At 43.6% G+C, this 16236-nt stretch overlaps 1 protein-coding gene across 1 annotated transcript in view; it reads right to left on the reverse strand.

Annotated features, from left to right (window-relative positions):
• Nucleotides 1-16236, reverse strand: part of LOC122817164 (DNA (cytosine-5)-methyltransferase 3B-like) — a 1566941-nt gene that overhangs the window by 297618 nt on the left and 1253087 nt on the right. Inside the window, exon 18 of the mRNA XM_044090371.1 lies at nucleotides 8299-8447. Coding sequence (XP_043946306.1) covers nucleotides 8299-8447 — 149 coding nt within the window. The remainder of the gene's footprint in view (nucleotides 1-8298; nucleotides 8448-16236) is intronic.

The raw sequence follows: 16236 nt of genomic DNA on the forward strand, positions 1-16236 counted from the left end.
AATTTTAATGGGAAAGAGGAGGCTGGTTCAAGGGGCAACATTAATTTAGATAACAACAAGTTTAGACTCCAAGGTGGCGTAGGAGATCTGACTGGTGGTCTAATATGAAAAACCCTTTTAAAAGGCTTTACAAAGTCTGTGGGCCATAACACGGGGCCCACCTTCTTCCACATGGAAATTTGAAATGGCAGCCAATTGAACTCTTAGTGTAGCACGACAAGCACCCTGATGGAATAAGTCCGTTAAAACTCTAATATTTTATTCAAAGGAGCTATAAAAGGATCCACTTGCTGTGTATTCGCCCAGCATACAAATCGCTTCCATTTACTAGAATATGTTTTAGTAGTGGAAGCTTTATGAGAAGCCACCAATATATTCCGAACTGCTGGCGAAAGAAGATCAGACCTGGTTAAGTTGGGAATTGGAGCAACCAAGCTGCTAGATGGAGGGACAGGAGCGCGGGATGGGGAGCCCCTGACGAGTGAGTCAATAGATCTGGCTCTGGGTCCAGAATCCAGGGTCCCCGAATGCAGTGTGTCTTCAGGAAGGGAAACCAAATTTGACGAGGCCAGAATGGGCAATGAGGATTATTGTCCTGTGTAGGTTTCTGGCTTTCTGGAGAAACTTTGATATCAGGGGGAATGGAGGAAATGCGTACAGGAGTCGGGGCCAATCGTGAATCAGTGCGTCCTGGGGACTTCCCTGGAGGGGGTAATAGGGCAAAGTAGCTCCTGCATTTGGCGTTCATTGGAGACGCAAACAGATCGCAGGCAGGCGAAAAATCCTTTTTGCCACTGACTGTTTTAGGGACCACTCGTGCGGTAACAGAATTGCTCTGCTCAGCCTGTCGGCTATGGCGTTGGATGACCCGGGATGTGCGTTGCTATTAGAAAGCGACCCGTGGACTCCGCCCACTGCCAGATTCTCATGGCCTCTCTGCATAGCTGATAGGACTTGGTTCCCCCTTGCTTGTTTATGTACCAGACTACTGACATGTTGTCCGTCTGAACTGCAATAGTTCCCAGAGGAAGAAGGGGAGCAAAGTGTTGCAACGCTAGAAACACTGCCCTCTACTCTAAAACATTGATGTGCAGATTGTACTCCAAATTGGTCCATTTGCCTTGGACTGTCTGTCCCTGAAAGATGCCCCCCCCACCCTATCAGGGAAGCGTCCGTGGTCACCGTAACTGTAGGCGTGGGTAGCACAAATGGTCTCCCCTTGGAAAGGTTGCACGTTTGAAGCCACCAGTTTAGATGTGTTTTGCATGTTTTCGTTATAAGAATCTCGTGTGTTAGAGGTAGTTGTTGAAACGACCATTGTGCAAACAGTAGCCATTGTAGGACTCTCATGTGCAGCCTTCCCAAGGGTATTGCAATAAGAGAGGCTGACATGAGTCCCAAAACCTTCAGTACCAGTTTTGCTGGAGATTTCCTTGACAAAAGTAGAAGACATATGTGAGTCTGAAGTGATAGTATCCTTTCTGGGGGAAGTCTTAGAATTAACTGGCGTGTGTTTAATTCTGCTCCTATGAACAAGATACTTTGTGATGGCTGAAGCAAGGATTTTCCGAAGTTCACGGAAATTCCTAGGTGAACACACAGTTGAAGAGTAAAGTCTCTGGCCTGTAATAGTTGGCTGGGTGGTGGCAGAAAGGAGCCAGTCGTGCAGATACGGAAACACCTGGAATCCTTGGCGTCTCAAGTGAGGCGCTACCACTGCCATGCATTTGGTGAAGACCCTGGGGCTGAGGTCAGACCAAAGGGCAGGGCTCGAAATTGAAAGTGACTGGCCCCCAGCCGGGCGCAAATGATCTCTGGATGCCCTGGCCATTTTGATGTGGTAGTATGCATCTTCTAGATCTATTGAGCACATCCAGTCGTCCTTCTGTAAGAATGGAAGGATCGACTGAAGCGTGACCATTCGAACTTTTCTTTCCTGACGAAGGTATTGAGGTAGCTTAGGTCCAGGATGGGCCTCCAGTCCCCTGTTTTCTTTGGAACTAAAAAGAACCTTGAGTAAGTCCCGAATCCTTGCTGGTCCGCTGGGACTGGTTGGATGACTCTTTTCTTAGCAGCTTTGAAATTTCTATAGCTGCTGGCTCTCGCAGATGGGCGGTACATCTGGGAGTCTTTTCTTTGGGATGGGATGGGATAGAAAGGGTATGTTGTAACCTCTGGTAACCACGCTTTTACCCACTTGTCTGTAGTTATATTTTGCCAGGCCTGAGGGTATAAAGCTAAGCGACCCCGACTGCCTCCAGAGCAGGACAGTTGGGCCTCCTCTCAGGAGTGCTGGAAAGGTTTACCAGGGAGTGTATCCCTGTCACCTTGATGTTGCGGACCCCTCTGCCGCCAGGCGGCGTCTTCCACCTCTGCCCCTCCTCTGCCTCTAGAAGGGCATCTCCCTGTGTGCCTGGGAAAGATCCTTGGGGTTTTGAAACCACATTTTCCACCACGTTGCCCTTTGGGGTACGGTCTGGTTGGGGTGGAAAGCGGACTCCGAGAGCAGACAGAGTCTTTTCCTCCTGTTCACACCGGGTAAGGGTCTCCTTTACTTTGGGGCCAAAGAGAGTGGCACCGTCAAATGGGGCGTTAGTAAAGGAAGACTTGAAGGCTTCCGCAAATGAACATAAGCGCATCCAGGATTGTCTGCGAAGAGCAATCGCTGAAGCTGCTGCCCTACTCGAACCTTCGGCTGCGTAGGAAATCAGCCTCATGGACGAGTTCACAATGGATGTAAGGGTATTAAGTTGCGCTGTCACTTTCTCTGAGACAGCCGCATCTGTAGTACCCTGGAGGGTATCTCCCAACTCTTTGACTAGATCCCTCTGTAGGCGTGTAAAATGGGTCAAATAGTTCAGGGATCGCATGGAAAAAGCCGCTGAACTAAAAATGCGCTTCCCGTACCTATCCATCGTCCTAGAATCTTTATTAGGGGGATGGACAGATGAGGAAGATTCCGACATCTCCTTTTTCGTGGGCGCTGCCACCACCATAGCGTCCACTGGAACTCCTTTTGTTAAGTAGGACTTGTCCTGAGGTGCCGTGATGTATTTATTGGGTTTCCTTGGGACTGGTTCCACTGTGTCAGGAGCCTCCCGCCCTTGAGCAATTAGTTCCATTAATTCGTCGAAGGGCGGAGTGACCCAGGAGGAAGAAGGGCGAGCACCAAATGCCTTCAGCAAAACTGACTCATCCTCAGAAGGGGGAAGGGACTGCCAGTCACCTCTCTGTTTCAGGATCTCCAATATGTCCGAAAAAGAGACATCTTCTGAAGGTGACTTCGGGACCCTTCTGACTCATCTAAGTCAGTATCAGATGTCAAGGATTCTTGTGGAGAATCCAAGTGTCTCCTCTTACACAATCTTTTCCTAGGGGCTTCTTCGTGGGGAGCATCCGAAGAAGCCTCCGAGGAAGAGGGGCACCCTCCAGGGGTGGCTGAGACACTGGTGCTCGGCGCTTGGATGTGGCCGTGGGTGCAGAGGAGGACAACGGCCCTTTATGGGGAGGAGAGGTTGCTTCCACTGATGTGGTTGTCTGGGTAGACAACACCTTCCTCATTAGGTCGAGCCCCGGGTCCCGCATCAAGAATCTCGGTTCGAAGAAACGGGAAGAATCCCGAAACAGGCACGAAGGCATCGACCCGAGGGCGGAGCCGAATCGATCCGCCGAGGCCCGAAGGAAGAGTCGGAACCGAACGTCGGTTCGACTCGCCCGGAACCAAGGACAGATCGTCGGCTCCGAGACTCGGTATCGGGTCCGACGGAGTCGAGGTGAGAGGAACAGACCGAGAAAAAGACGGTTCTGGACCAGAGGGCTCCACAATCAGAAGATCAACCTCTTCCGGCTCCAAAGACTGAACAGGTCTCGGAGGAGGAATGGATGGAGACACTGGGAGGCCTTCAAGTTTCGACACCAACTGGGTGGAAACTGAAATAAGCTTGGACAGGGCGAATGCTCCAATAACTTCTGCACCACACGATCCACATCGACATCGGAGAGTTTGGAAGAAGAACGGGTCAAGGAACCGAAGACGGAGCCGACCTCAATAAGGTCGAAGGAGGGAGCTCCATCACCGGTTCCAAGACTCGAGGCTCAGGAACCGACATCAGTTGAACACTCGGCCCTGAAGTCTGTGGAACCGGTGATCTAACTTTTGCTGAAGAGCTCGGAGCCGATGACTTGGGCTCCGACGTCTTCGATTCCTTAGAGGATTTCGATGCCTGGTCAGAAGCATCCAGAGCCTCCTGAAAAGAAGGTTTTAATAAACCTCTGTCCATGAGTTTCCTGCGCCTATCTGTCATGACCCTCCCACTAAAAGAGTGACAGATAGAACAGTCCTCTTGTAAGTGGAGAGGGCCAAGACAGTAGACGCAGGAACTATGGTTGTCAGTCACTGACATTTTTGGCCACACTGACAACGCTTAAATCCTGATTTTACCTTATCAGACATTTTACAAGAAAAAGACAAGTCCAGTATAATAGTCAAATCCGATAAATTAGTGTCAAATCCGATTTAAATGTCGAGTCCGGTTCAAATTTAAGAAGGGTTGGTAGGCCCCGAAAAACTCTAACCGATTAATAAAATTAACGGTACCGAGAATTTAACCTACTCAAACACACAAACACTCAGAATATCAAGTAATCCTTTCTAGTATCAAAGAGAACAAAATTATTCAATAAAATATAACAAAATAAGTTATATCTTAACTTCAGATGCTCGAGCTAGCTCCCAGCGATGCGAACGCAGCAGCGGCAAACTAGATCTGAGGTAAAGGCAGAGGGGGATTGTGGGTATTAGATTGTCTCGAGCTTCTTCTCGATGCAGAGCTTGCAAGCGGCCAGCACGGAGCCGAGGATCGGCTCCGAACCCATGTGTAAGAACAAACGGCGAGATTGAACACTATCACATTATGACACTATCCATTCAAAATGTCAGTATATATAGCTAACAGTGTTATAGAGGTGACATCACAAAGTGATCAACCAATATACAGTACAGTAAATACAATTCAGAATAATAATTATTACAGTACAGCACTAAATGAATATGCAATAGGACTCATGAATGTGGAACAATTCAGAGAAGTCATATTAGTAAAGAGAGTTATAAACGCCATTTCAAGGCACATCTAATATTCAAATTCTCATTTAAACCTGGGGGGCCCTCTGCATTTAAATCAGAAAAATCTTAACAGTGAAATAAAAGTAGTTATTAGTGAGTACTAACGACGTTAGTGTACAAATAGTATCAATTTTATTATGAGAAAAATGAGTAGGTTCAGTAAGGTATGATTTTAAATAACTAATACCTAAATCATGGGGTATATTAGAGTATAAGGACTATATCTAGGGTAACTAAGATAATGTCTGAACCTGGTGGTGGATTCAAGTGTAAGAGGTTTAAAAAATCCCATGAGTCCTACAGGAAAAAAATGGAGATTTCTGTACAATGGGATTTAATAATAAATCAATATATTCAGCTATACCCTCAGTTTTAGTTCTTCTATTGGATACTATGTGTCTAAAGGGGGAGTTAACTATATCCTTGTGGATTTTAGGAATCCCAAAGAACTTTCCTAAATGAGGATTCGAAACTGTGAGGAAAGAAACTTCTATATCTGGAATAAGGTTATTTCTATATAACTCATTTATAGTCTTGTCAATAAATTTAAATGCTTAATTAACATCAGATATAGTGGCTTGAGTGTAAAATTCATTATCAGTAAGGTCCTTTAATAAGGAAATAGTGTATCTTTCCTGTACCACTAAAACTATTAAAATGGCAACTTTTTTTAAATGCAGAGGCCCCCCCAGGTTTAAATGAGGACTTGAACATTAGATATACCTTGAAAAAGCGTTTATAACTCTCTTTACTAATATGACTTCGCTGAATTGTTCCATATTCATGAGACCTATTGCATATTCATTTAGAACTGTAGTGTAATAATTATTATTCAGAATTTTATTTACTGTACTGTATATTGGTTGATCACTTTCTGATGTCACCTCTATAACACTGTTAGCTATATATACTGACATTTTGAATGGATATTGTCATATTTCTGATTAAGTCCAGCATATTAAACTGGATGAAAGTGCTTAATATTGGCTCTCTGACTGCATTTTTTCATTTTATTTTATACAAAAGTGCTGTATATATACAGTATAGAAGTTGTTGTTTTTATATTTAGTTTATTCTTTGTTATTCTTTGTTATATCTTAGTATGTATGTATGTATATATATATATATATATATATATATATATATATATATATATATATATATATATATAAAAATATGTGTGTGTATACACACACACACACAAACACACATATATTTACATATATATATATATATATATATATATATATATATATATATATATATATATTACATACGTGTGTGTGTGTGTGTGTGTGTGTGTGTGTGTGTGTATGCATGCATGCATGCATGGTATATATATGTATACACATAGCAGCAGCAACTTCAAATATATGATTTTGTCCATCTGTTCCTCACTTTTCATCCCAATTTAACCCCAGACTGGGATACACAGAAAATGACTACCTTTTTAAGGTGTACTACTTCAAGATATGACTTATTTACCACACGTACATTTGTCTTCTATTTTTACTGTACACTATTTGGTTAACTTTGAACATTAATCTTTGGATATATACCATTCCTTCTTAAATAAAAAGTACAACTGAATTTCTTTCCTTATGGATGATTTTTATTTATGCCTCCACTGAATCAAAAGGTTGGGAAAAAGCACAAAAACACACCACAGAACATTTATAACTTCATGCCTTCTGGGTGCCTAGAGGCCCCTACACCTCCAGCTTAATTTATTTATCACAGTGTAGTTTTGGTCAGTTAGGATGTGTTAAAATGATTCTGGGAAACCAGGGTTAAAGAACAAGACAGAATTTCTTCCCTTATTCATGAATTTTGCTCAGGCCATCACTGGATAAAAAGGTTGTTAAAAAAAAACTGTAAAATACATCTCAGAGCATCTAGAACCCCCGGCTTAATGCAGTTATTTCCACTGCAGCTATTACAATGTAGTCTTGGTCAGTCAGGGTGTGTTAAAAGGAACCAGGGAAAAACAAAGTTGACAAGCAGAATTGAATTTCTTCCATTAGCCATCACTGGATAAAAACAGTTAAAAAATATATATAACGCACATCAGAGTGTCTAGAACCTAATCTAAATGCAGTTGTTACATATACAATTAACTATAGCAGTGATGTCTAGTTAAAATGTGTTGAAAGAATACAGAAAAAAATGAACAGTAAGACAAACTGTGATAAAAAGGAAGAAAAAAGTAACATGGATGGTGTAGGTATACCAGGATGAGGGCACCGGGTGGTTTGTGTGTGTGCGTGCGTGTGTGTGTGTGTGTGTGTGTGTGTGTGTGTGTGTGTGTGGGAGGGGGGGTTGGAGTGGTGGATTTCGTGCCGCCCTTTTGCCTAGGGCACCAGCTGACTAAATACCGGCCCTTTCTGCACCTCCCCACTCAGAGAAACCTAACATCTTAATTTTCATTTGCAGAATGCTCAGCCACCTTACATGAGCTAGTATATACTACCAAGGGTACTGTATATCCACATATGTTTACCTGACTACTAGCAAGCAACCTAGTCCCTCTCAAAAGTCTATGATAGTCTAGTGAAAATATAACTAAGTCACTTACCATACAACACATTCTAGTATTGTTCCCTAGAATATATCAAAAATAGATGCATATAGAGTAATATGTAAATGAGCCTAAAGTGGCACATAATTCGTAGCATATGCCAGGTGCGTGACTTCAAGATAAACACATACATTTGTTGGCTATTAGACAGAAGCTACTGCAAAGTTTTACAGTTGCCACAGCATTCATTCATGGAGTGAGTCATTTTATATCAGTAACACACTTACATTTGTTTTAATAACTGTGATAAGAACGAATATGAGCAAGTCTTAGAAAACAAGCAAATCACATGATGTTTCATCCACTTTGGGATTTGCACGGCCAGGGTTATGCTACATTTTGCCATTTAAAACATGAATATCTGGCATATAATGATTAAATATATTTTGAAGAGTTAACTGAAAAACATCAAGTATATAACACCACCTTTTAGTTAGTACTCTTTCATAGTAACTACAACATTGTTAGGGTAACAAAACTAAAGTACCAGTATATTAATGTCAAGAAAGTAAAAGTGATGTGGTATATATATATATGGTACTCACTAATATTGTCACACAACACAAAGCTGATGAGTTAGATGCAGATTACTTACCTCTAGGAATCGGGAGATGTCTCGTTTATCATTTACACTCATGGCCACGACATTCTCAAACATCCAGAAGAAAGGCCTGTTTTCATATTCTTTGGGTTTAGCTATATTGAGAAGTCGGTAAAACTCAAAGAAAAGTCGTCCTGTACCCTCTAGAGTAAGAAAAAAAATATTATAATGCTGTAAGTTTAAATTAACTTTTGTACTTTTAAGACTACCATTCTCTTCTCAATGAAATAGTGATGATAAAAGCAACAAATACAGTCATCCTCACTGGTCATTGGTAATGATGATGTGCTTTGTCAATTGTATGAATTAAAGAGCTGCAATAAGGTTGAGGAGAGATAGGCTAGACAGCTATACAAAATAGAGTCTAAGAAATGGTGTGCTCATGGCAAGGGCACTGGAAAAACAGAGAGATAAAAAACATTTCAGAGGGGAAAAAAAGGAAGAAAAGTGCTTTACTCTGTAACTACACAGCCTGACCAAAATGAACCCAGAGAGCAGACCACTACTCCTACCCCTCCCCATACATAAACAATACAAGAGCAAAGAAGCACATTTTTTCTTCTTGGGGATGCTATCAGCCCTTCCAGTGCCTTTGTATGTTTGTGAAGTTTGTTGTGGGACGTCTGAAAAGGGCTAGCTAGGAAGAGGCCAAAACATTTTACAGGACAAAAAAAAGCCACAAAGCACAAAAATAACAAAATAAATGAAGGGGGGGGGGGTTGTGTACAGCTCACATCTATGTTAAAAGATCGACTTTTGACATGATCTAACTTATATGATTGATTTAAAAAGTCAAACATATCCCTATTCACTTAAACAGCAAACTGTCCTGAGATCACGGTACAGTGGGGATTGGGAAAGTAGTGTGATCTCAGAGTTGGTATATATAATTAGTAGGGGGTGTGGGGGGTGCAGGGGACTTGCCCCCCAACACTAAAATGCTGTTTTTGAGTTTTTACTAATGTTCGACATTTTAAATAATCGAGCATATGAGTTTGACTGTATGACTGTATGAAATTAGACTATTTAAAAGTTGATCATAGACTTAGATTCATGCAGCTCATATCATCTGTGCCCAACATCCACTATCTAAATGTGTTCTACCATGAAAAAACTAAGCAATACAGACCCAATAAGAATAACCTATAGTATTCTAATCATAAAATACAACCGCTAACCAGAAACAAGAAGACTCCAACTTGGCCAAGCTTTTCTAGCTCAAAGTCTTTCTACTGGCTGGGCTAAGATGGTATCCCATGCTGCACTGCTCTCTATCCCCAGATCTAGTTTGCTGTGAGCACCAGCTCTCATTCTCCATGCATAACAACACCTAAAGAAAGGAAAAACAAACCAAGAATGAAGGGAGCTCTGAAACCAGACCTAACCTCCAGATCCCTCCAGGAAGGGAGGAGGGGGGGTAAGTAAGAATGTGAGGCGAGATGGACTACATACATTGAACGTTATGGTGAGTACATAACTTCTTGATGTTATGTTGTCCAATCTCACCTACATTCTTACCTGTGGGACAGTGTCCCCAGCACCTAAATCCTGGGAGGCTCAGTGGAAAATACTTCTGAGCACTGTGGAACCAAAGGAAGACCTGCGCCTAGATACCACATCCAACTAGGTGTGAGGGGATGCCCAAGTAGCCGCAGCACAAATTTCATCCATAGACAATCTGGCCTGAAAAGCTGTAGATGTAGATACAGACCGAGTAGAGTGAGCCTTCACCCGGAACGGTAAATCTTTACCCCCTGAGGAATAAATGAAAGAAATACAATTGGAAATCCACCTGGACAGCGTGACTTTGAAGACAGGAGACCCAATTCTGTTTTCCGAAAAGGAAACAAACAACTGATCAGATTTTCTGAGGTCTTTCGTTCTGTGCAAATAAAAACGTAATTGTCTGTGCACATCCAAATGATGAAATTTGAATTCTGCCTTGTTTGAGAACTGGGGAAAAAAACACTGGCAATTCAATAGATTCGTTAAGGTTACTGACTGACGCCACTTTGGGAAAAAAAGAGGGGTTCGGTCTGAGAGAAACCCTGTCCTTATGAAAAACCAAATAAGGGGGTTTGATTGACAAAGCTTGAAGCTCCGAAACGCGTCTGGCTGATGTGATGGCTACTAAAAAGACAGTCTTCCAAGTTAAGAATTTTAAATAGCAAGTGGCTGCAGGCTAAAAGGGGGGTGAAGTAAGACCCTGTAGAACAAAGTTTAAGTCCCAAGGCATAACAGGTTCCGATACCGGAGGATGAAGTAACAACATACCCTTCAGGAAAGCCTTACAGAGACTATGTGCCATCAGGCTTGGCTCGTCTGCGACATGAAAGGTAGAAATCGCCGCCAATTGGACTTTAATGGTTGCGGCCGCTGAACCCTGGTTAAACAGCATAGACAAGAACTCCAATACAGACAAAACTGGAGCTGTGTAAGGGTCAATCTTTTTGGCATGTGCCCAGATTGAAAACCTCTTCCATTTGCTGTAATAAATCTTCCTGGTCGAGGGCTTATGAGAGGAAGATAAAATATGAACCACCTCCGGCAAAAAATTATAAAGCCTAACTAATGATGGAAGTGAAGTAGCCAGGCTGTCAACTGGTGGGTCCGAAGAGAGGGATGGAGCTGCCCTGATATGTGTGTCAGTAAGTCTGGTTGTGGGTCCAGAATCCATGGAGCGTCCATAAGGTAGGGATGGAGAAAGGGGAACCAAATTTGACAAGGCCAGTGTGGGGCAATCAGAATCATTCTGCTTCCCAAGGATTGCACTTTCTGAATAACCTTTGACAGCAAGGGGACTGGAAGGAAGGCATATAGTAGACTGGAGGGCCAATCGTGGACTAGAGCATCCCTGGGTGACTCGCCCTGAGGGGGATCAACGTGAAGTAGCTGCTGCATTTGGCATTGAGGGGGCTGGCAAAAACTGTAGCAAGGCTGACCCCACATGCGAAAGATCTGTTCCGCAACTTGACAGTTCAGGGACCACTCGTAAGGCATCAGAATAGCTCTGCTTGGTCTGTCTGCGATCACATTGGACTTCCCCGGAATGTGCGTTGCCATCAGAAAACGTTGGGAAGACACTGCCTACTGCCACACTTGCATGGCCTCTCTGCAAAGGGGGTAAGACTTGGTTCCTCCATGCTTGTTCAGATACCACACTTCTGACATACTGTCTGAGTGGACTGCAATAGTCCTTTGAGGAAGAAAACTCTGGAGTGCTTGCAACGCTAATAGCACAGCTCTCATCTCCAGGACACTGATATGCAGATGCATCTCGTGCTCTTGCCACGTGCCTTGGACTGTCCTGCCTAGATAATGCCCCCCCCAATCTGGGAGGCATCCGTGGTCACCACGGCAACCGGGGGCACAGGAACGCAGGGCTTTCCTGCAATCAGGTTGTTGGTGCAAAACCACCAACTGAGATCCTGTTTGCACCTGTCTGTGAGGAGAATAGGGTGAGAAAGTGGAAGACGTTGAAGAGACCACTGGGCAAAGAGTAGCCACTGAAGGAGCCTCATATGTAACCTTGCCAGAGGTACTAACATAATCGTAGCAGCCATTGTCCCCAACAGTTGGAGGACCCATCTTGCCTTCGCTCTTCTCAGAGGGAGCAAGGTGTGAACTTGTTGTTGTAGGACTCTGATTCTTTCCTGTGGTAGAAATGCCCGCATGAGGACGGTGTCTAGTTCGGCGCCTATAAAGTGACATGCTGTGAGGGCAACAAGGCAGATTTTTCCCAGTTCAATGTGATGCCCAACTGTTGACATAGGTTGATAGTAGCGTCCCTGGTCTGAAGTAGTAGATGCCTGGTGGTGGCAGTAAGGAGCCAGTCGTCCAGATATGGAAACACTTGGAATCCCTGACGTCTCAGGTGAGCAGTCACCACTGCCATGCATTTGGTAAACACCCTGGGGGCTGTGGTGAGACCAAAGGGCAGGGCTCGAAACTGAAAATGACTGGCTCCCAGCCAGAAGCGTAGGTGACTTCTGGATGCCCTGTCCATCTTTATGTGGTAGTAAGCATCCTTGAGATCAATGGAGCACATCCACACTTCTTTTCCCAATAATGGGAGAACAGACTGCAATGTGACCATTCGGAACTTGGACTTTTGCACATGGGTGTTCAATTGACTGAGATCCAATATGGGTCTCAGGTCCCCTAATCCGATCTGGTCTGAGGGGACATATTGGATGCCTCCTTTTTCTAGCAGCTTTGAAACTTTTATATTTATATATTTATTTATTCCAGTTTGGTGACCGGGGAGGTCCACTGGACTCGAGAGTCCATTTTCAGTGGAGGCCCGGGGAGAAAAGCTCCAGATAACAAGTTACAAATAATGTTTACATTGTTAAGCTGTGAAGGTTCGCATAACAAGTTGCATAATATATAGAGGGTTTTTTTTCACATTCCTAAGTTACTTATCAGATAACAAGTTAAAAAATAATGTTTACATTGTTAAGCTGCAAAGGTTCGCATAACAAGTACATAACATATAGAATTTTTTACATTCCTAAGTTACTTATCAAGTTGAAATAACAAAAGAATGATTCTATTACATTGCATACAGTATATAGTTGTGAAAAAGTTTTATAGCAGGAAGGGTGGTAGCTAGAGAAGGAATCCAGTACTAAGTAGTTAAGAAGATTACAAGTAGTTATGAAGGAAAGGAAGAGAGACATAACAGTGAGCAGCTGGGAGGAGATTGGTTATAACTTATAGTAAGAATATAAGAGAGAGGTTTGAAGGGAAAGGAGATTAGCCAGGAGAGAAGGAAGGGGGGAGGTTGGGAGGTATGGTGTGAGGAGTGCAGTTACATTTTCTGTGAAGAAGCAGGTAGGAGTGTAATAGTCTTTTGAAGGTGTTTCGGTTGTCACAAGCTCTCAGAGTGGAGGGCAGGGTATTCCATTTTTCTGCTAGGGTGAAGGAGAGTAGAAGCTGACCAGCAGGATGCTTTGGTTTGTAGATGGAGATGAGGTTTTGATGAGTGGATCTAAGGGGTCTTGGAGGGCTGTAAGGTTGGAGGATATTAGATAAGGCAGGGCAGCTGGTGGGTTGATATAGTAACTTGTGGGCTGAGACTAACTGGAGAAAGTCTAGTTGATTGGGGAGTTCTAGCCAGTTTATAGTTAGTAGGGAAGAGCAGTGGTGGGAGGAGGCATTTGCCTTAGTGGCAAATCTGGAGATTTTGTTGTAGCATACTCCTAGTCTGGAGGTAAGGGTGGAAGATAGATTAGTAAGTAGAGGAGCACCATAAAGAAGGGATGGGAGAAGATATGTAGTGGCCAGGGTCAGTCTAGTAAAGGGAGGGAGGAAGTGATTATTCCTGTAGAGTAGGCCGAGTTTTATGTGGGTTTTCTTGATGTTGAGCTGGATATGGGTATTGAATTTTAGGTTTTCGTCAATGGTGACTCACAAGAGTTTGGTGGAGGGAACAATATCAATGACAGAGTTGTTGAGGCTGGTAATTTGGAATGAGTTTTTGTCAATGTGGGTGGATTTTGAAGGGGAAAATAGGAGGATTTTAGTTTTGTTGGCGTTTAGTGAGAGGTGGTTTTGGTGCATCCATTTTTCAGTGGTTGAGAAGGCAGATTGAGTTAGAGTCTTGAGTTCAGTTTGGTTGGAGGCATAGCAGATGAGAGTGGAGTCATCTGCATATTGGACAATTTTGGTGAAGGGAATGGCTTTGTGGAAATCATTAATAAAGATGTTGAATAGCAGAGGGCCACGAATGGAACCTTGGGGAACTCCTGTGGGTGTTGGAAGGAATATGGAAGAGGATTTGCCCCATTTCACAGCTTGGGACCTGTTAGAAAGATAACTGGAGAACCAGGAAAGAATTTTAGGCGAGATGTTAAGGTTAGATAGATGGTTAAGTAGATGGGTGTGTGAGATGGTATCAAAGGCTTTAGAAAGGTCAAATAGAACAGATGAAACTAAGTTACCTGAATCTCGGGCCGAATTGATAGAGTGTAAAAAGGAGAGAAGGGCTGTGTTGGTATTGTGTCCAGGGAGAAACCGTGTTGGGTAGGAGAGAGCAGTTGATGTTCGGTTAGGAATGGCATGAGCTGTATGTGAATGCATTTTTCGAGAAGTTTGGAGATGGGAGAGAGGATGGCTATGGGGCGAAAGTTGGAGAAGTTACAGTTTTTGCCACCTTTGTGGAGAGGGAGAATAAAAGCAGAATGCCATAGTTTTGGCACATATGACTCAAGAAGTGATCTATTGATCAGGATGCTGATAGGCAGAGCAACACTGTCAGAGGCAATTTTTAAGAAGGAGGAGGGAATGTTGTCAGGAGCATTGGTGCAAGGTTTAAGTTTGTAGAGAAATTTCTTTATGAGGTTGGTGGATACTGGTTTAAGTTCAAAAATATGGGGAGTGGGAGGAGGTGGGGTGGAAGCTTGGGAGGAGGTTGGTGGGGGGATGTTATTTGGGAAGGTTTTGGTTAGCTCAGCAATGGAGGAGGTGAAGAAGGTATTGAATAGTTCAGCAATTTCCAGGTCAGATTTGCTGGTGTCGGGACAAGGGTTTTTTGTGATACCAGGCTTGAGGAGGGTGTTTATAGAGTTCCAAAGTTGTTTGGGGTTTTTTGTATGTTTTATTTGTAGGTAGTTGTAGTAGGATTTTTTATCTTTAATGACTAGTTTTTTGGCTAGGTTTCGGAGCTGTTTGTATTTTAGTAGCAGTTCTGGCTGTTTGTGGTGGAGATAGATTTTCCAAGATTTGTCTCTTTGTTGCATAATTTTCTTGGTAGATTTTGTAAGCCAGGGTGCTGTTTTGGCTTTAACCCTTTTGGTTCGTGTTGGAGCTAGGGAGTTTAGGATAGAAAGGAATGTAGAGTTGAAGAAGTCTACGGCTTCGTCAAGAAGCAGTGTTTTTAGAGGGTTCCAGTTGATGAGCTTAAGGGAGGCAGAGAAGGTGGAAGGATTAAAGTTAGTTAGGTTTCAGGTATGTAGGAGGTGGTGAGATGTTGGGGAAGTGGTGGTGGCTCTGAGGGTGAATGCCGAGAGGTGGTCTCCTAATGGGTCGGGAGTGACACCAGATGTAGTTATTCTATTTGGGTTGGACACTAGTATCCAGTCAAAGATTGAGCCGGGGCGGTTGGTTTTGTTGGGTCTGGTGATGGCATGAATAAGCTGAGTAAAGTTGAATAGGTTAATTGATAAAGTGGGATTAGGGTCTATGATTTTTTGCCAGTCTATATTTACGTCTCCCAATATGCAAGTTTCTTGTTTTATATTTGTGCAGGTCCAGAAGAGGAAGTCTTCTAAGGTATTGGTGTTATTGCCAGGGGGGATATAGAAGTTTTGAAGCTGCGTAATCCCTTTGACTGGGTGGAACATCCGAGATTTTCTTGATTGGAGGGGGATTTGATGAGAAGGGAATGACATATCCTCCGGAAATTATTCGTAGAACCCATTGGTCCTGGGTGATGTCTTGCCATGTCTCCTGGTAGAATGAGATCTGACCCCTGACTGGCTCCGGAAACGCACAGTTGGGCCTCCCATCAGGAGCGGCGGTAGGGAGAACCACGAGAGGAATCGCGGTCTCCCAAGTTGTGGGGGCCTCCTCTGCCCCTAGGGCGGCATCTCCATGAATAACCACCCCCTCCCCTGCCTCTGGAGGGGGGCTCACCTTGTGCACGGGAAAAAAACCTCTGTGATTTCTTGAACCACATTTTGCCACCCCTCTGGGCCTTGGGATAAGGCCTAGAGGGAAGGGAAAAACGGGTTTTTCCCACCTGCTCGCACCTGGTGAGAGTGTCTTTCACCTTGGTTCCGAACAAAGAGTAACCATCAAAAGGGGCGCCAGTGAATGAAGACTTGAAGGCCTCCGCGAAATGACAAAGGCACATCCAGGCCTGCCTCCTAAGAGCAACTCCTGAACTTGCTGCCCTACTTGCTCCTTCGGCTGCATAGGAGATTAGCC

The sequence above is a fragment of the Protopterus annectens genome, chromosome 12.part0 (assembly GCF_019279795.1).
Source record: "Protopterus annectens isolate FY-2018-M chromosome 12.part0, PAN1.0, whole genome shotgun sequence".
NCBI lineage: Eukaryota > Metazoa > Chordata > Ceratodontiformes > Protopteridae > Protopterus > Protopterus annectens.